The 20632-nt window shown below is 44.3% G+C and overlaps 1 protein-coding gene and 1 long non-coding RNA gene across 5 annotated transcripts in view; one reads left to right on the top strand and one right to left on the bottom strand.

Annotated features, from left to right (window-relative positions):
- Positions 1-358: 358 nt before the first annotated feature.
- On the bottom strand, positions 359-18884 carry LOC103885762. Of its 2 annotated transcripts, XR_004185796.1 has the most exons (5): positions 18808-18884; positions 17618-17671; positions 12366-12497; positions 11718-11814; positions 359-814 (listed from the first exon to the last, which is right to left on the bottom strand). It is a non-coding gene; the product is annotated as an uncharacterized LOC103885762 (long non-coding RNA). The 2 variants fall into 2 exon arrangements; XR_004185797.1 differs by lacking the exon at positions 17618-17671 and having other exon boundaries at positions 18808-18877.
- Positions 18379-20632, top strand: part of UBE2U (ubiquitin conjugating enzyme E2 U) — a 63303-nt gene continuing 61049 nt past the window's right edge. For 2 of the 3 annotated variants that reach the window (XM_003892001.3, XM_009209896.2), the window contains exon 1: positions 19022-19537. In XM_003892001.3, the coding sequence (XP_003892050.1) occupies positions 19472-19537 (66 nt within the window). In that variant the 5' untranslated portion in view covers positions 19022-19471. Of the gene's footprint in view, positions 18677-19021; positions 19538-20632 lie in introns of those variants that run through there. The other variant, XM_009209899.4, reaches the window with a different exon arrangement.

The following is a 20632-nucleotide window of genomic DNA, read 5'->3' on the forward strand; positions in this document are numbered from 1 at the left end:
GGTTTCTGCTTTGCTTTTTGACGTTTCTAAGTTCCATGTACTAAGCCTGCAATTTTTCATGCACATATCCACATGAGTGACATCATCCAGGCCCAGAGAGAGAACACTGTCTGCACCTGGGAGGTCACTTGTGGCACCACTTGGGAAATATCTGCCCCTACAGGCCAACCACTATTCTGATTGGAGATTAGTGCTGCCTACCCTTGACTTTCATAGATGCGGAAGCAGCCAATAGAAGCTCATTTGTATCTGGCCCCTCTCACCACACCTCATGCCTGTGAGCATCCCTTCTGGGTCGTGCGTCAGCCATTGTGTGCTATGGTATTGTTATACAATATTGCAAGGTAAGCATACGCTCTGTAGCATTGTGGAAAATTTTAATTAGTTGACAATGCTTAAAATTCAAGAGATTTTACACAAAAATACAGATATCTGACTTCTATGGAAATATTAAGAGCTCTGGCATCAGGGTCTGCATTTCTGTGCTACGGCAGATGGTGGTGCTCAGTAGGGCGGCCTCCCAGGTGAGCCACAGTCCCCACCTTGCCCTATGGTGGGCCACAGCTGGGAAGGCTCACCCACATGCATTGCCAGTCCAGGCTCTAGTAAGCATCAAACAGGAAGCTGCTGCAAGGGCTCCCTTCCCTCCCTTGCACTTCCTGTGATGCCGTGACCCAGCTGGCTGGATGCAGACACCTGTGGCTTGTTCTGCCGTTTTCCTTGGCCAGCTGCAATCCATTATCAGTCCCTGGCTGGCCATGAGTGCTCCTCTGCTTGGACTTCGCTCTCCTCTGCCTTTAAAGGGCTGAAAGCTCTGAGGAAGGACAGAAAGAGGGATCCAAGTGAGGTTCTGGGGTGCAGTTCATACTCTTCTTAATTTATACGCATTTTTTTCAGCCAATAGCTCTAATGCTAAAGAGGAAATGCCAGATTAGAGGAGAAGGAACAAGGGAGCACACACAAGAAAGGGTTTTTGCAGCCAAAATATGACTGCACTGAAGTTTGTTACCATAAATGCCAACGGAATTAGGACACTGTTAGCTCAAGAAAAGGAGAGTCTTACAAACCATCAAATCATCAAGGTCCATGTAATCCTCTGGGAAATTAGGCTGGGAAGGCTTAAAAATATAGACATATAGAGGGAGAAGGTCTGCTGACATATTTATGACTAGTTGAATCTTAAGCACATATGAATTGCTTACTCACAAATGAGTACCATAACATTTGCTGACCAGGATTGGCAAGATACCTTACCAAATGACTATGTTAGTAAATACAGTCATGCATTACTTAACGAAGGGGATACATTCTGAGAAATGTCCTTAGGTGATTTTGTCACTGTACAAACATTATGGTGTACAATTACACACACTTAAATAGTACAGCCTACTACAAACCTAGGCTATATAGAGTATGGCCTACTGCTCCCAAGCTACAAACCTGTACAGCATGTTATAGTACTGAATACTGTAGGCAATTGTAATGCAATGGCAAGTATTTGTGAATCTAAGCACTTATCATGAATGGAGCTTGTAAAACTGGAAGTTGCTCTGGGTGAGTCAGTGAGTCAGTGGTGGGTGAAGTGATGGGTATTGTATGCTATAGTAGACTTTATAAACACTGTACACTTAAACTACACTAAATTTATTTAAAAATCTTCATAAATTAACCTTTCGATTTATGAACTTTTTAACGTTTTGACTCTTGTAATAACACTTAGCTTCAAACACGTACAGCTGCACAAAAATATTTTCTTTATATCTTTATAAGCTTTTTTCCATTTTTGATTTTTGTAATTTACTTTTTAAACTTTTTTCTTAAAAACTGAGATACAAACAGACACTAGCCTAGGCCTACACAGGATTAGGATCATCAGTATTGCTGTCTTCCACCCCTACATCTTGTCCCACTGGAAGGTCTTCAAGGACAATAGCACACATGGAGCTGTCATCTCCTATAACAGTGTCTTCTTCTGGAATGCCTCCTGAGGGATCTGCGTGAGGCTATTTACAGTTAACTTTTTTTTTAATAAGTAGAAGTACAATCTAAAATGACAAAAGGATAGTACAGCAAGTACATAGTTGTTTATTATTATCAAGTATTATGTACTGTACATAATTGTATGTGCTATACTTTTATGCGACTGGCAGCACAGTACATTTGTTTACACCAGCATCACAACAAACGTGAGTAATGCGTTGCACTCACAATGTTATGATGGCTATGACATTACTAGGTGATAGGAATTCTTCAGCTCCATTAATATCTTTTGGGACCACTGTTTTAATTGTGGCCTGTTGTTGACTGGAATGTCATTATGCTGTGTGTTACTGAACTGAATTCTTACCTAACAATGCTTAAGAGAAAGGCCTCTCTTTAAAATTGGAAAAGGACACTTACACTTTGAAAAAGGACACTATCTTGACATCCTGAAATAAAGATAATGCAGAGAATATTCAATTTGAAGGAAAGCAGTTTTAAATGTTTCATGGACTTGTGCTCCCAATTGTAAATCCAAACACACACAAAACAACAGAACTACCTACACAAAGCCATAGATTAATGCTTACGTTCTGCCCAACCTTATAGGCATAAGGACCTTGCATCAGAAATAGGTCCGGGACAGACCCCATCCTATGGCAGGTGCTCCTTACCTACTGCAATCCTTGGGCATTAGAAAAAAATCAGTCCAGTTACCATTTGGGCCCATTTTAACACAATTCCCTGAAGGGCTTCTTTTGGGTCTACATGCATTAAAATCACTTAAAAGGGACTGGAACTCCCTAATGGCATAACCTAGGTAGTTTACCAACAGTCAGTCTAATAAGACTAAAACTAATATTCAGACAAAATGACAGTTTAGGACTTATTTTTCTTTCCAGAGTTCACTGGAATTGATTTTAACTGATCGATTTCAGACAGATCAATTCCAAATTGGCCAACATTGATTGTATTGGTCAGCTTGGCTGCAGTAATAAACAACTCCAAAATCTCAGTGGCTTGCCTTTCAAGAGCAAATGTTTCTTTCTCACTCACGTCTATCAGCAGAGGTAGGTCTGCTGCAGTGGCCCTGTCTCCAGGTGTCTGAAGGACAAAGTGTTCTCATGACAGAGGGACACAGCAAGAGGCAGAACTGAAACACAATCATTCAAAAACTTCTGTGCATACAAGTCAGCTGTCACATCCTTTCAGTCAACACAAATTCTGAGGCCAAACCTGACTGCAGGACATGGACATATCTCCACCTGCGGAGAGGTGCAGCAAGTTGCATAGTCATAAGCAGGAATATAGAATCTTCTTGCAGGGAAGGAAGTGAATAGTTGGGAACAAGAATAAGATCCCCCAGGCAGCTGAATCCCTGAGTGAATAGAGGCTGTGTAGCAAACCCAGATGGAAGGGAAATGGCTGTGCTTTAGTCAGGAGTAGGCTAAGGCGGCCTTCCGGTGCAGCATGAATCAGCAGATTTGGAGCCCAGGTGCACAATCCCGCATGTCATGTAACCATGCCATGTGAGGCACATAAGATGATCACCCATGTGAGCTCGCACTTGGCTCAGAGCTGCTATTGTCTGTAAAACGTATAATTACCCTGCTAACGCTGTACATACAGCTCACTCGTGCCCAGAGAGAGAGTAAAGTCATGTCGAAACTGTCTAAAATTCCTCGAGTGTTTTTCCAGCTACCTGCCACTCACCCACCAACTCCCCTCGGACTTCAGTTAGAATGTGACAATTGGCATCACAAACAGGATCCTGAGGTGAGTGAGCCTTTGGTCCCCTCTGATTCTGGGTTGGCCATGTGGCCGCAACATGGGTTGTGGTAGCCGGTGGCAGCTGTGCTGCTCAGACAGGTCCCAGTGGAAACCTGGAAGGCAGTAGATGGGTCTGCCATGAGCATGGAAAAGGCGCTGAAGCAGTGAAAGAGCAGAGCACCAAGAGGGAGCAAGCTTTTGCCTGCAGAGTTGGATGGGCATTTTTGACTGTGCTACGAGAAGTACACACCCAGTCCCTGAAGGATACAGCACTGGTAAGGGCCCTCCAGGCACAGGCGGGGCACCTAACACCTGGCTACACAGCTCAGAAAAAGAGTTAGAAGCTGCCATGAATAGGGACTTCCAGGTGCAGATGGAGCACTTGGAGGCCGGCTACAGAGCTTGGAAAAGTAATTAGAGGCTGCTGTGAATCCCCGCCTGGGTCTGTTGTCTTGGCTGAAGACCCCCCACTGAGTCTGATACCGAGGAGGAAGAATCCCTGTTGTGGGCTTGCCCAGTGGTTCACTAGAAGGTAGATCATGAAGAGCCGTTGTGGCCCCAAGGGCAGGCTCAGGGACCCCCCGCCATAACACAACATACTTCATATACTGCCTGTACCCCAACTGAGTTGCAGGAATTAGGCAAGCAGTGTCACAGCATCCAGGGGAAACTGCCCACATGGATGCTTTGTGGAACGAGGGAGCAGATAGTATCTCCTATTCCACGTCTGAGATGGAAAAGCTGGTCTTTATCATTATTCACTCCTCTCTTTGTCAGCAGCTGCAAGCGAATAGGTGGTTGGCACAAGGGCAAGGTGGCCGCACCCTGACTGAGCGGCTAAGGGCAGCCATATGGACTGTGTGGAATGATGCCTGTGAAATACCCCAAACCATGAGTAAATGGCAGTCGTATACCGATTTGGTGCAAGTCAACTGGGAGATGGGTGTGCGGCAGGCTGTGTTTGGCCTGAATACTCAGGGGCCAGATGATGAATGTTTCACCTCCCACATGAGGGATCTCATATTGGGTTCTGCCCCCCTGAGTGCCTTTGGCTTCCTAGCTGCTGTCCTCACCCGGTACATAGGGCACAGCATACATGAAATGACCACTGCTATGGCAGCTCTCAGGGAAGCTGAAGGCCATCCACAGGACTAAGGGGTCTGTGCCATAAAGAAGGGGAAGATGCTCCACCTGAAGGGCACCCCCCATAGGAGAAAAGGGGACCCCAATGAGCGACACACTCAGGGATGTGGATAGATTTGATTTTGGCCAGGGTTGACTGAGGGAAAATCCATAAGCAGCCCAATGAAGGACTCTTAACTTTGTGGAGACAGTTGTCTCCAGAGCAGCAATTCCAGAAAATGTCCAAGGGAGAGAAGGACATTGCTGTGTGACCCAGTCCCACCAGGTGCTTCAGCTTAAAGACTACTTGCTGCAGCCAGGCAGACATGTAGAGCCTTTTCTCTTCGATTAGGGAACCGGCCAAGGTGCCCAGCCTGGGGGGACACCAAACAACCGGAGGCCACATGTGGAATTAGTGATCCAATGTACAGCGGGTGCCAGCACTGGTGGATACTGGCGCAGATGGCAGCCTTGTTTATGGGAACCCGAATAAGTCTCTGGGCAAACCTGCTTACATTGAAGGTTATGGAGGCTGGTCAGTGGCAGTGAAACCTGTATCTCTGTACCTTGGCGTTGGCTGTTTGGCTTTCCGTTTACATACTGTGTATGTCTCTCCCATACTTGAATACATTGTGGGGGTGGACATTTTACATGGCCTGGTGTTACAAAGTATGGCCGTGGAATTCAGACTCCGAGTGCATGTGGTGAAGCCAGTGCTGCATGGACATACGCATCACCAGCCTCAGGTCCTGCCACAACCCTGATGGGTTACTTCCACCTGTCAATACCATTTGCTGTGTGGGCATACAGAGATAACTGAGACAATTAAAATGCTGGAGGAGGTGCAGATAGTGCGTGGCACCCACAGCCCCTAGAATTGTCCAGTGTGGCCAGTTAGAAAGCCTGATGGAACTTGGCAGATGGCGGTGGACTATCAGGAACTGAATAAATTAACACCCCCTTTGCATGCAGCTGTACCATCAATCATGGATTTGATGGACCATTTGACAATGGAACTGGGACAGTACCACTAAGTAGTGGACTTGGCCAATGCATTTTTCTCCATAGAAATCTCTCCAGAGAACCAGGAACAGTTTGCCTTCACGTGGGAAGGGCAACAGTGGACTTTTACGGTGTTGCCACAGGGCCATGTGCACAGCCCCACTATATGTCATGGTCTAGTTGCCACGGATTTAGCCACCTGACAATGTCCAGAGGGGGTCTGCCTATTAGGTTAACCTCTGATTCTCTTGCAGATTTACAAGTGGTGACGCCCCTCTTACGGCAACATTTGGCAGCGTGCGGTTGGGCTGTCAATGAATCCAATGTCCAAGGGCCTGGATTATCTGCCAAATTCTTGGGAGTTATCTGGTTGGGTAAGACAAAGGCCATCCCAGAGGCTACTAGTGATAAGATTCAGGCATATCCCCGGCCCACCACGGTGAAGCAGCTGTAAACTTTTGTGGGTCTCCTAGGATATTGTTGGACATCTGTGCCCCATTCAGCTCAAATGACAAAACTGTTGCATGGTTAAAAAAAAAAAGAAACCTACTTGGGATTGGGATGATGCAGCTGAGACAGCCTTCCTGGCAGCCAAATGGGCTATTCAGCAGGCACAAGCCCTATGGGTAGTTGACCAGGGGTGCCTGTTTGAGCTGGATGTGCATGTGACCACAGATGGCTTCAACTGGGGCCTCTGGCAGCGCACGGAGTGCTTGAGAATGCCAGCAGGCTTTTAGTCCCAACTAAGGAAGGGAGTTAAGCTCTGGTATTCCTTGATAAAGAAACAGCTAGCAGCTGTGTATGCCATCCTTCAGGTTTGTGAGAATGTGACAGGGCAGACTGCAGTCATCATGCAGATGACTTACCCAATAGCAGAATGGGTACGTTCATGGGTAATGACCTCCTGGACTGGGATGGCACAGACATCCACTTTGCCAAAGTGGGGTGCATACTTAGAGCAGTGGAGTACATTGAGTACAAGTCCCTTAGTAGCAGAGTTGCAAGAGGTCTTGGAAACTGTAGTCCTAATGTAAGATAAGGCCATGGGGCCTAAGGCGCCCCTAGACCCTGAGCCTTCACTATTTAGGGAAGGGTGTCCCCCTATTCCCAATGGGGCATGGTACACAGGTGGGCCTAGTCGAGGTGCTACTGCTGCTTGGACTGCTGTTGCAATTCAACCTAGTACTGACACCATATGGTTTGAAACCAGGTATGGACAAAGTAACCAATGGGCTGAACTTAGAGTAGTATGGATGGTGATCACCAGGGAGGTGACACCTGTAGTAATCTGTGTCAGTAGCTGGGCAGTCTATCAAGGCTTAACCTTATGGTTAACTACCTGGAAAATACAGAAAGGGTTAGTCAGCCACTGACCCATTTGGGGCCAAGTCATGTGGCAAAACCTTTGGGAAATGGGTCATCAGAAAGAGGTAACTATTGATCATACATCAGGCCATATGCCTTTGGCTACCCCTGGCAATGATGAGGCAGATGCCTTGGTTAACGTCCGATGGTTAGTCGGCACCTACATGAGATGTAGCCTTGTGGCTACACTGGAAACTAGGACATGCAGGAGGTAAACTGATGCAATGGGTCAATAAGCATTGGGGTCTATTCCTGCCCAAGCAAGACATTTGGGAGGTTTGTCAGAAATGCCCAGCATGTGCTCATAATACCCTAAATGGAGGTAGCTACCCAATGTTACACAACAAGCGACGATAGGGTGACTGCCCACAAGTAGATTACATTAGGTGGCTGCTGAAGTTGCAAGGGTATACACATGTGTTAACAGCTGTGGACACAGTCATGAGCCTGTTGTTCACCTACCCTTGCAAGTGGCCAACCAACAGAACACCATCCATGCCCTGCAACACTTATGGGCCCTGTATGGTCACCCTCTGGCTGCTGAGAGTGATAAGGGAACACGTTTCACTGGACAACAGGCACGAAAATGGGCATAACAAATGGACATAAAGTGGGGATTCCATGTACTATACAACCCGCAAGCTGCACATATAATTGAGTGGTATAAGAGGCTCTTAAAGAATGGGTTACGCTTGCATGTCACACCCCCGTCTTTGTGGGGCTGGAGTTCCAGGCTGGACCTGGTACTTCAAATCTTGAATGAACAGTCACAGAAAGTTGACCCGGCCCTAGTGGAGGCTTTGTTACACTGGGCCGCCATCCCCATCCAGTTGCAGGTACATACCAAGGATGACCTCCTCCAACCAGGTATGGGGATGAACGGTAAACTGTTGTTACCAGCCCCAACACCCTTGAAGGCAGGGGAACAGAAAACCTGGTTGTGGCCATGGACCCTCCAAGCCCCCTACTGCCAGTGGTTGGCCAGCGTGACTCCCTGGGGGTAGGGCATACACCATGACTTGCATGTCACTCCTCGGGTATTCAATACATGGCCCCCACGGTTGACTGTTTTGTAGGGGAATGGCCAGGGAAGGAACCCTCCTCCAGGGAATATATGTATTGCTTGTGTGACCTATTATGAGTTCCCCCATGACTTTGGCACAGATACAGGACTCAAAAGAACCATGGGGAGCTGAGAAGATGTGGTATTATTGCCCAGGGCAAAATCCCTTGATGGTTGCATTGTTATCCAGGGATGAAAGGTTAGCCTGTATTTTGCTTGAGAGATGTGATTTACCTCTGTTAGTACCTGTGCGTGCTCTGTCATTTCAACCATAGGTTAACATGCTCCAACTGCATCGTGAACTGGGCCCACACCTATGCTGTGGTGACCAATATTTCCAACTGTTGGATCTGCACCACCCTTCCAGCAGCAGTTGCAGACAACTTGCTTGGCACATGCATTCAGCATCTGCAGAGAACTGTACATGGCTGGAGACTTGGGGTCCCATGGATGACACCTGGAACGCAGTGTGGCAAGCTTCGGACAAAAGACACTACAAGACCCACGGTGCACCTACCTCTGGCTGGCCCATAGCATTTACGATGAGTGGGGCTAGCTAGTGGGGGAACATGTAGTACCCCTAGCCCAGGCGCCACGGTGCATCGAGCAACATTGGGATAACACCACTGTGGGATGGGTACCTGTCATGGCCTGTGTAAACATAACACATGTCACCCCACTGAAGTTATGGTAGGCATTCCTGGGCTCTGGCCCATGCTGGGCCCTAACAGTCATAAGTAGCATAACTGGGATTCTAGTAGTGAGCTGTTGCTCTCCGTATTGTTGCTGTGGGCTATGGATTCAGGGCTCTGCCCTATGGGCGTGTGTCCCTGCCCAGAGGATGCCCTCAGCCTAGGGGGTGGAGTGTAAGGGAAATGGCTGCGCTTTACTCAGAAGTAGGCCAGGGTGGCCTTCCAGTGCCGCATGACTCACGGGTTTGGAGCACAGGCGTACAACCCTGCACATTATGTAATCACACCACATGAGGCATATTAGGTGATCACCCATGTGAGCTTGTGCTTGGGTTGGAGTGACTATTGTCTGTAAAACATATAATTACCCTGTTAATGCTGTATATATGGCTCGCTTCTGCCCAGAGAGAGAGTAAAGCCATATCAAAACTGTCTAAAATTCCTCAAGTGTTTTTCCAACTACCCACCACTCACCCACTGACTGCCCTTGGACCTCAGTTAGAACCTGACACCAGGGCACCCATGTCCTTCTCTTTCCTCAAATTCATGTCAGACATCACTAATTGGTACTCTTCCAAGCTGAACTCAGATTTAGCCTTAAAATTTTCAACATATTTGCCTATATAACCTACCACTCAGAAATGGCACTAGAAATAAAACTTGTTAGCCATCCCTGGGCTGGAGCAATAGTTGTCAAACCAGGTTATTATCACAATTGTCTGGGGGAGAACCTAAAAATTATAATTTCTCAGGACCATTCCAGAAAGTACCAGAAAACCTTAAAAATCTCCTATAAATCCCTGACAGATAGCATATAGCACTGTAAAATCTAGTTCTTCCTCCTTCCTGGAACTTGGACAAAGAGAATCTGTGCGTACAGCATGTGTTTTTCAACTGCACTGGCAGATAAACTAGCTGACCTTGAGCAAGTAAGGCAATCTCTATTATCTTATGCATCAAATGGGGTAAATATAGCATTTACACTATTCTGAACACCAAGGGTTCTGACGTCAGCTTGGCTTAAATCTCCCCTTCACCCTTTGGTAAACATGTGAACTCAGACAAGTTACTGAACTACTGTTTCTTCACCTGAAGTATCTATTTTACAGAGTTGTTATGAGATTTAAACAAGATAATTCATGTAATCTGAATAGAAGAGCACCTGACATAAAGTCCTCAAAAAACACAGTCTATCTAATTTTATCATTTTTTCTATAATACTTATCTCTCAGAATTGGTATGAGCATTTAATGAGAATATATGTGAGTATATGAGAGGTATCTGGGCACATAGTAGATGCTCAAAGAGTGGTAAGATTGTTATTATTCAATGTGTTTTAAACAACTTTTACCAAGGGATATATTATTTTCTAGTATGGTAAACAGAGCACAAAATATTCCATTTAATTATTCATGTATATGGCATCACATAGAACACCCAGAGGACTGGTGCTAAGGAGGTGCAGGGTGGGCTTAGCGAGCTCCTCATTCAGCTCTATTATCTCCCTTCAAACCACCCCTAATAAACATACGCTAACTAAAAACAGCTTCCAGACACATCCCTAAGCCATCCCTAAACCATATGTCATCCCTTAACCCCCTCTTCCAAGCTGATTGCCACCTCAAAGTCTCTCCATCGTCCAATTCCATAATTACCCTTGGGGGCAACTGAGAGCACTACAAAAAGTATATTAAATTTATATATATGAAAAGAGCCTAGAATAATTACATCTTTTAAACACCTGTATACACACACTGAATAGTCACAATTAGATGTTATTGAATGCAGTATCGCTCAACCATTGAAATTCTCATGTGGGGAAATGAATGGAGAACTGATTTTTCTAAAACACTTCAGTGCATGTAAAGTACGCAAGCTGGTACTGCTTTCCTTCATCACAGACACCTTTAAAGGTGAATCATCTCGTAACACAATTCTGAGCAAGACTTTTTATAACTTTGATCACGGGCTTTGGGCACCAGCCTGCCATGGAAACCAAACTGGGTGCCTTTAAACACCAAGAACCCAAAACAAGTAAACAGCTCTTGCCAAGTTGTTTACACAATTCCCACCCTAGAAAGGTCCTTAATGCCCAAGTTAGTCCCAGCCAGTTTGCCAGGGACTGTCCCAGTTTCAGCACTGAAAAGTTCTTTGTCTCAGGTAAACCAAGACTGTTGGTCCCCCTAGCTAAAGCAGAGACAGCAAAGTAAAAGCCAGTAAGTATGATTCTGAATTCCTCCCCGTAAACACAAACACAGATACAAATAATGATTAAGTGGCCTCTGCATGTCAGGTGCCTTACAGAGAAAGGCCTAATTATTTTGTAATTAACACACTTCCGAAATGTGGGGGAGTATACAACTCCAACTTTAAAAAGAGGAACCAAGTATTTCTTGAGCCAAGGCTTTTATAAGCTAAAATAAAATTTTTAAATGAGAAATTTCAGGAATTCAAGTCACTGAACTATGCTGCCCACCTCTTTCTTCCTGTTTGATCTTTGAAGATTAGCGTTCAGTATTTTTCATGACATTTATATTGAGGAAGGAATATAAGATTATTAAAAGCAGAGAAACTCAATATTGGGAACTCACATCAAAAGGTCTTCAAGACAAAGAAGAGATCATAGGATTTGAAACCAGAGTTACTAGAAGCATGTGTGCTGCACTTCATTTTCTAGTTAACAACATAACCTACGTCAAAATATGATTTAAAACACTTCTCACAGCTGAGTTGACATTTGGCAATCCCCAGCCTTCTTTTGCTCTCGAGGATGGGGGTTCAAATCCACACGACGTTAGCACTTTGTACTGCTACATATTCCTGGTGAAGGAGGAAAACAGTCTTTTAGTTTAAGTAAAATGAAAACATCTGTTTGAGTCCTGAGGGAAAGAATTATTTTTACATGGTGGAGAGAGGATGCCTGGTTGTTAAAGCTGGAGTCAGCGTCAGTAACATTACAAAAGGGAAATAGTTACACTGTTAGCTGCCTTCCCTTGCTCACTTGCCTTGCTCACTCTGTCCGTCTGAACCGGGCATGGCTTGACTAGATTCTCTGTACAGGGTCTTACAAGGTATTGGCTGGGTTCTGCTGTGATCTGGAATTCAGGTACCTTTTCCAGCTCATGTCGTTGTGGCAAAATTCAGTTCCTTGGAATTCTAGGACTAAGGCCCCAATTCTCTTGCTGGCTGTCAGCCAGTGGTCACTCTCAGTGCTTGGAGGCTACCGACATTCCTTGCCATGTGGCCCCTTCCATTTCCAAAGGTAGCAACAGAGAGTCTCCCTTACATAGAATCCCTCTCATGCTTTGAGTCACTGATTTCAGGAAGGGTCTAGTCCCATTTAAGGGCTCATCCAATTAGGTCAGACTTACCCAGAATAACCTCCCTTTCTTCAAGTCGAATGTGCTACATATAACTTAACCACAGCAGTAAAATCCATCATCTTCACAGTCCTAAGGATTGTACAGGGAGTAGGGATCCTGGAGGTCATCTTAGAATCCTGCCTACCATAAAAATACAATGCAAGATTTTTCTTTTCAAACTTGTAGTTCTATTTTTAGGGGGAAGAACTGGGAGAGAAAGTCCAAGAAAGCATATAGTAAGACTTAATTAAATCTACTTTCCCTTAAGGGTACAAATTTACTAAAAGTTAACATTTTAAAATTATTATTATTATTATTATTTTGTTTTGTTTTGTTTTGTTTTTTGAGACGGAGTCTCGTTCTGTCGCCCAGGCTGGAGTGCAGTGGCGCGATCTCAGCTCACTGCAAGCTCCGCCTCCCGGGTTCCCGCCATTCTCCTGCCTCAGCCTCCCGAGTAGCTGGGACTACAGGCGCCCACAACCGCGCCCGGCTAATTTTTTGTATTTTTAGTAGAGACGGGGTTTCACCGTGGTCTCGATCTCCTGACCTTGTGATCCGCCCGCCTCGGCCTCCCAAAGTGCTGGGATTACAGGCGTGAGCCACCGCGCCCGGCCTTTAAAATTATTTTTATAAATAATAATAGTGGTATTTTCTGAGCTACATAGAGAGTACTATAAGTGTATTCATAAGTTGCAGAGGTCAAACTCAGTTCTCAAGATATTTACAATCTAAAAGAGAAGATAGGATACACATTTAGTTAACAGATATGTATTTGGGCACTGTTTTTATTTTTTAAGTTTTCAGCCTTTATTTCACAGGGTTCAACACAGAAATGTACTGGAGTTAGTAATGCGGTGCCCAGCCTTCCCGCCGCCTGCTTTATCTGATCCTGCTCCTAAGGTGACTGGGCTGGGCCTGGAGATGGGATGGGGCATTGCAGTTTAAGGCATTTCTGGCTTAGGAGCCATCCCTGTCACCCCTGCACCTGCCCCTTGACCTTAGTCAGACACGGACTGGCCCTTGGTTATTCTGAGATAAGGACGACCATCACTGACACTGGAGGAGGGTTTGCAGTGAGGCAGCTCTCTGCCGCTCTCGGCCAAGACGGGAGAGATGAGACCCACCACTCCAGGGGTCAAATACAATCAACACATGAAGAACACGGCTGGTGGCCAGGCCCAGATACCCAGGCAGGCAGCAGAGGTTAACGCCATGGTATAGTGGGCTCCTCTTGGGGACTCCTCACAGGGCCTGGGGTGTGACAGAGGGACAGAGCCGTGTCCAGGGTGGCTGGGTGGCTGGGCAGGGCCAGCTGAGGGTCAGGGTACCCAGACTGGCCCTGATCTGGCCTCTGTTCCCCAGCAGCCTGGGGCTGGCGCAGGCAGCACGGGGAGGAACATAGAGCTGCCCAGCAGTAACATTGTTTCTAAGTCACAGTATTGGCATAGGAGGCTCAGCCAGGCCCCAGGGTCCAGCCAGCCTAGGAGAAGGCCAGCCAAGGATGGGCGCTATTTTATACAGCAGTGGTCTGGCTTTCTTGGGTTTACATTTTAACGGCAGGTAGAAATGCAGTCACAATAGTCAACAAAAACAAAAATAACAGCTGGACAAAAATATTCTCACAACTATTGAGAGCAGCAATAATTTACTGAAGAAGACCAGAGAGCTCACTTAGTAGAACATGAGTTCTACTCGTGAGGCAGGGTAGCTTAGTGGCTAAAAGTATGGACTCAGGTTTGCATCCTGGCTCTGTTGCATTCCAGCTGTGTAACCTTGGGCAAATCATCTAGTGTCTCTGTGCCTTGGTTTTCCTCATCTGTAAATTAGAATCCTAAGAGTGCCTACTGTACAGAGCTATTAGTGAGGATGAAATTAATTCCCATACAGCACTTAGAACAGCATGCTCAGCACGTGGAAAGTGCAGGTGTTGGCTATTACTTACTCTATGCCAGGTGTGACTGAGTCATTGGCAGGGATTATATCTTTTAATCCTCATATGATCCTGCAAAGTAAGTATTACTATTGGCTCCAAATTACAGATGAGAACATTTGTAGGTACAGGGAAGTTAAGTAACTTCTTCAAGATTATCTTTATAGGTTAATAAGACACAGAACAGAACTCAGGTCTGCCTGCAAGGCACATTCTATTTATCAACAGACTTACTAATAAATTAAAGCAGTAGAAGGACTGAAGATGGGAATTTATTTTCCCATTTGAGTTGGTTTGTCTACCTACAACCAAACACAACAAAGCTGATGAACAAGGCAGAGAAAGACAGGGCTCAGGAGTGAGAAGTGACAAGAAGATCATGACAGCAATGATATCATGTATGTGAAAAGTTTACTAAAACTAACATTTGTTGTAATAAATGGAAGGTGATACCATGCAGAGAAAATATTTTCAGATGGGCCTCTCCTTATAAATTTCCAATTTTGAGTGACTCAGATGGCTGAACAGCTGATGCTACTAGTCTTCAGCTCCTGCTGCTATAATATTAATTGCAGGAGGCAAAGCTGGCTGGTTGCTACACAGATGCTAGATGCTAGGCACACACACACATGCACACATAGGATAAGATATGCTATGATTGCGCCAAGGCACTCCAGCCTGAGCAACAGAGGAAAACTCTCTAAAAAACAAAAAGAGAGAGAGAGAGAAATACAAGATGCTGGCCAGCCAGTGAGTACATCTGTGATCTTGTTTAGTTAGCATCTCCAAACACAACAGTGCCAAACCCCCACATTGGCAGGAAGCTATTTATTTCTCAAAAAATCCATTCCCAAAATATTTCTGGAAACCTTAACCTGTTTGTCCCCTCAGCCCCTCCGGGTGCGGGACCTTCGTAAGTGTCTTTCCCTTCCTTTTTGGCGACCTGGGGATTTTGCTTATAATCTGTGTCCTGGCTGCAGCTCTGCAGCCCCTTCTGCTCTGGTGGCTCTTGCTCTCAAGGGTGCTTCTGCTTCACTGTCTACTCTGTCCCTGTCCTCCAGATTTTAGCCTCCTATGTGTCATGGAGCTGGTTGAGCTTCTCTATATCACCCAGCTCTTCACATCTCTGCAACCCTCTTTCTTGGCTTATGCCTAGTTCTTTCATGGAAGGTCACTCTCCTGGCCTCAAAACTTTCTATTCTGCTAAGTTCAGTTCAATCAGAATATACTGATACTGCCTTTGAGCCAGGTGCTTGGTGCTGGGAATGCAGCGATGAATAAACAGGTCTCCATGGCCTTAAGAAATGATATTCTAGTGAGGGAGAAAACCCCATAAACAAATAGTTTCAAAAGAATGTGGTGATAATATACAAAGATGAACCCAGGTCAAATGAGAACACAACCCATTCGGGCAGTTCAGGATGGCTCCAAGGAGGCATTTATGTCTTTCAGGATGTGTTAACAGTTTTTAATTAGATTTAAAAAGAGGAAGAAAGGTCAGGGAGAAAAGATGATGAGCCTAGGCAAGATGGGTACATACAGGAAAAAAGATACACAGTTTAATGGAGTGAGTACCTCAAGTATGAAGCAGAATGAGTGTCAATAAAAGTAGGGATAAATAGGAAAATATTATGGAATGCTCTGCTTTGCCATGTTAAGAAACTTATATTTAATTCTGTAGTGTGTGGTTTATCAAGCAAAAAAAAAAAAAAAAAAGTCCATTTGCATACACATACAAATGTACAGACAGACACATATAAAGTTGCCCGTGATTTCAGCCATCCCACCTACACCCCTGGAAGTAAATCCACATGTTGAAGATGGGATAAGCTGGGATGAAGGGAATCCCTTGAAGTATTTTAAGTAGAGAATTTCATGATCACATGTTAGTTTAAATACATTACCATCAAGTTTCATGACAGGCAAGTCTGGAGTCAGGGAGTACAATACAAAGATGTTCTGTATCTAGGCAAGCGATGACAAGGTTATGAAATTGTGCATTAGTGGTAAGGCTTGAGAAGAAGCTATGACAACAGCATGTCTTGTGAGTCATGGGGAAGGGGAGGAGTCAGAGATGACTTCAAATTTCCAACTGGGACAGAAGCTTGGTTGGGAGAAACAGTAATTAGTTGATTTCAAACGTTTGAGTTTGAAATGTCTTTGGGACAAGACAGCTGGGTGATAACCAGGCAATTGGATATAAATTAGGAGGCATACTAGTCAGAAGTCCCAAGAAGAGGTCAAAGCTATTAATATAGGTTTGTTGTGGGGAGAGACATATGAATATCTTCCAACTTGATTTTCATTGTGCTAAAGTATCATATAAATGCCATCTTCTTTTTTTTTTTTTTGAGACGGAGTCTCGCTCTGTCGCCCAGGCTGGAGTGCAGTGGCCGGATCTCAGCTCACTACAAGCTCCAGCTCCTGGGTTCCCGCCATTCTCCTGCCTCAGCCTCCTGAGTAGCTGGGACTACAGGCTCCCGCCACCTCGCCCGGCTAGTTTTTTGTATTTTTTAGTAAAGACGGGGTTTCACCGTGTTAGCCAGGATGGTCTTGATCTCCTGACCTCGTGATCCGCCCATCTCGGCCTCCCAAAGTGCTGGGATTACAGGCTTGAGCCACCGCGCCCGGCCTATAAATGCCATCTTCTAAAAATTCACAACAAAGAATGTTTTTCCTTACCTTAATTTTCTTTTCCTTTACTTACTTTTATCTTTCTCTTACTTTAACATAATTTTCCCTAGAATGAAATTTTAAACAAAAATGGAGGATTCTTATTGTATGACATGATGGCTACAGTTAATAAAAATGTGTTGTATCCTTGAAAATAGATGAAAATAGATTTTAGGTTTGCTCAGCATATGAGGTAATGCTTATGTTAGTTAGCTCAATTTAGCCATTCCATAATGTGTACATATTTCAAAATATCATATTTTCCATGATAAATAAATATATATATTTTTTTTAAAAAAATACAAAAGATTCTGAATTCATTATCACAATAATCCATTAGGGTGGAAGAAAGGACTGTGGGACCACAGTGATATGGACAAACCTAGTTAGGATCTCCAAACTGGGTCTATTCCCTTCTCACTGAAGGTCTATTCCCTTTACTCACGTTCACCTGACATTTCCAGTCCTACACAAGACCATGTTAAAATCTTATGGGATGGAAAGAAGAGCCAAAAAATTCAATCCCAGATACTAGTTGATGTTTTCACAGGAAAAAATCCTTTACATTTAGTTATATGAAACATAGAATAATAGCATTTTATTGTGCCAACATTTTAGTACAGTTAACATGTTTTTGGTGATTTCTAAGCTACCATACCTGGAGATGAAATTAACTGTGGGATCCTTCCAGGTGGTCTCCCCAAAATTCATTCTTCGTAGAGCAGCCAGAGTAATCATGTAAATATAAATCAGAGCATGACACTCTCCTGTTTAAACCCATCCAATGGAATCCCATATCTATTCAAATAAAGCCCAAACTTCCTACTGTGTAGTCCCCCAACTTTATCACACCCCTCCCAGGCTCCTCCACAACCTCCCCGACCTTCCCTTCCCTTGTTCCCTTTTCAAGACAAGATCTTTCCTGACTCAAAAATATCCTGTTTTCCTCTTCCTACAGCTCTCTGCCCTCAATATTTCATGTAACAGGCTCCTTCTCATCTTTCATGTATGAGTTCAAAACTCCATTCCTTACAGAGGCCTTCCCTGACCACCATTTCTAACCCTTAATGACCTACCCCACTCTCTATCATGTTACTGTTTTATTATTGTCCACATAACATTTATCACGATCTGAAATAATGATTTTTGTTTTGTATACTTGTTTATTGTATATTGGAGCCATAAAGACAGTTACTTCATTTGAATCGTTCACGTAAAAGAAAGTATTTAATAAATATTTGTAAAATGAATGGACTAAAGGAACATCTGGATTCCATAAAATTAGTAAGTAAATAGTAAGTAAAAAAAGAAAACACTCTGAACCAAGATGCCAGGCTCTGTAGTTGGCGCTGGCAATGGAACCGTGTCTTTCAGTAGTTCTCACTTTGGTGAAAACAATAGACAATTGTGATGCCGTATGACAAATGCTAACTAGGAGGCAAATAGAAGGTCCTGTGGGATCACAAAAGAAAGGATCCCTTAAAGAGTCGTTAAAATCTGAAAGATGAGTGAGTGAAGGGGAAATGAGTGCTGAAGGGGTGGAAGGAATGTGGTAAACACCTAGGTAGCAGGAACAGCAAGTGCGAAACTCTGTGGGAAGAGATGGGAATCTGAGAAATTTTAAGGAGTTCCCTGTTTCTGGAGCACTTTCCTAGGATGATCGTAAGATTTGATGACATAATAGCATGCACCACTACTGTGAATGGTAACTCGCCATGTAAGTTAAGATATTGTTATGAATAAGCGCAGACCTGTATCTACCAGTCACTTATTATATCTTTTGATATTCAAAGAAAAAGGAAGGATAATTTCGAAGGGGGACATTGTGTGCTGGCTTCTGTGACTTACACGCTGGGTCCTGGGAACTCAGCCCATCCTCTACATTAGTTGTGTAGAGTGCATGTTGGTGGGCTGAGAAGGCGTGGTGTCGCCTTGACCACGAATCTCATTGGCCTTTCAAAGGGGAAACTGTTGTAGGATTGGCTGTGGAGAAATCAAGAGGCCTGCCCCCTGCCGCTGATTGGGTGACAGCGGCCAACCCCCTGCCTCTGTCTCGCGGCTGCCCCACGGGGGCCTGTTGCTTGGCAACCGATTTGCTTCCTCCTGTGAGTGGCTGCAGGGTTGCACCTGTGAAGCGGAGACAACCTGCTAGGATCTTGGTAGGCGTACACCGCTCACTCCCACTCAAGCGCCGACGACTCGGGCTTGTCTCCGTTGCTCATCCAAGTTTGTCTTGAGACTGGGCTTTGAGCTGGCACTGCAGTGAAACGCCGCAGATGAGGAAGTGCCCAAGTTTTCCTTCGGGAACTGCTCGTTTAGAGGAGTCAGGAGAAGAAGTCATTGTTATACCCCAAATTTAGAAGCCACTTATCTTGGGAGCGTTCCGAGTCTAAAAAGCAAGTAACTTATGTCAATTTACTAAGTGTGGGAAAGTGACCCATAACTTCAAATATCCGCCTCAGAGTAAACCTGAGGCATTTGGGGACAAGTGCCAGACCCTCCACTGCCTATCATGCACGGCAGAGCTTACCTCTTGCTGCAAAGAGACTTCTATGATCTCAAGGAGAACAATTATAAGGTAAGTACTGGGCACGTAGAGGGATGTGTTTCATTGTGCAACAATTTTTAAGAGGCAGTTTAACCAATGTTTATTCTATAAGTGATAATTTAGTTAAACCTGATTTGCAACTACAGTATCGTTATTTAATGAATCCATTTCACTAAAGTAATGTATTTCATATTAATAACAATTATTATTACTTCAAAATAATAATGCTTAACTTTATTGAACATATTATGCGGAGTAATTTAGGTGGATCTAGGCACTGAATATCAGGGTCTGTCATGTAGCTAGTGACTAGTAGGTGCAGGCTTATGCTCATTGATTCTAATACTATACAATAAGTAGTATTTCATTTTACCTACCAAAAACCTAAGCCTCAGAAACATTCTGTAAAGATTTGACCCCATGATTCCATTATAGGGTTTTCGGACTTCAAAGCCCTAGTTCTTAATTCTTGTGTTCCACTACTTGCTGTCTAGTGCACTTTTACCAGCATGACACATAAATGCCTTCCCTTTATAGTTTTAACACAAAAGAAGCAATGTCCTTGGCCTTAATGCCACCAATGAGGTTATCAATGTCCATGGGTGCCACAGGCTGATTTATGGAAAATGAAAAATGGAAGAGGGGGCGAAGAGGGAGTGCTTAAGGGAAATAATAGAAAGAAAGCTGTCCATGGAAGGTATAGAGTGCTTCCCACAGTTGCTTCAGATGTAGTTCAGTGGCATTGTTCAGTTTTTACCTGTGCTATAAAAGTACTGCCTTCACTGGAGATGTTAGGAACAATTATGGAGTCCAACAGCAAACATTCCAGGGGCATGGACCTAACATTTGATATTGTTTCTGCTCATCCTGAGCTTTGTAGTTCTTTGTTGAAAGAGAATCCAATGAAGGAATATGTAAATGTAGATAATAGAGAGACAGTGCTCACCCAGACAAGCACTAACATACTTAATAACTATGTGGGTGCTCAGAAGTGTTTTTGTGTGTATGTAAATGTGTTACTTAACATAGTTCATAAGGTTTTCTATGAAATACATTCTTGTCCCTCCATTGGAACAATTCCTCAAGTATAGTAAAACTTTGCTTTTATATACAAGTGTAATTTTG

This window comes from Papio anubis, chromosome 1 (genome assembly GCF_008728515.1).
Source record: "Papio anubis isolate 15944 chromosome 1, Panubis1.0, whole genome shotgun sequence".
In the NCBI taxonomy this organism is placed as follows: domain Eukaryota; kingdom Metazoa; phylum Chordata; class Mammalia; order Primates; family Cercopithecidae; genus Papio; species Papio anubis.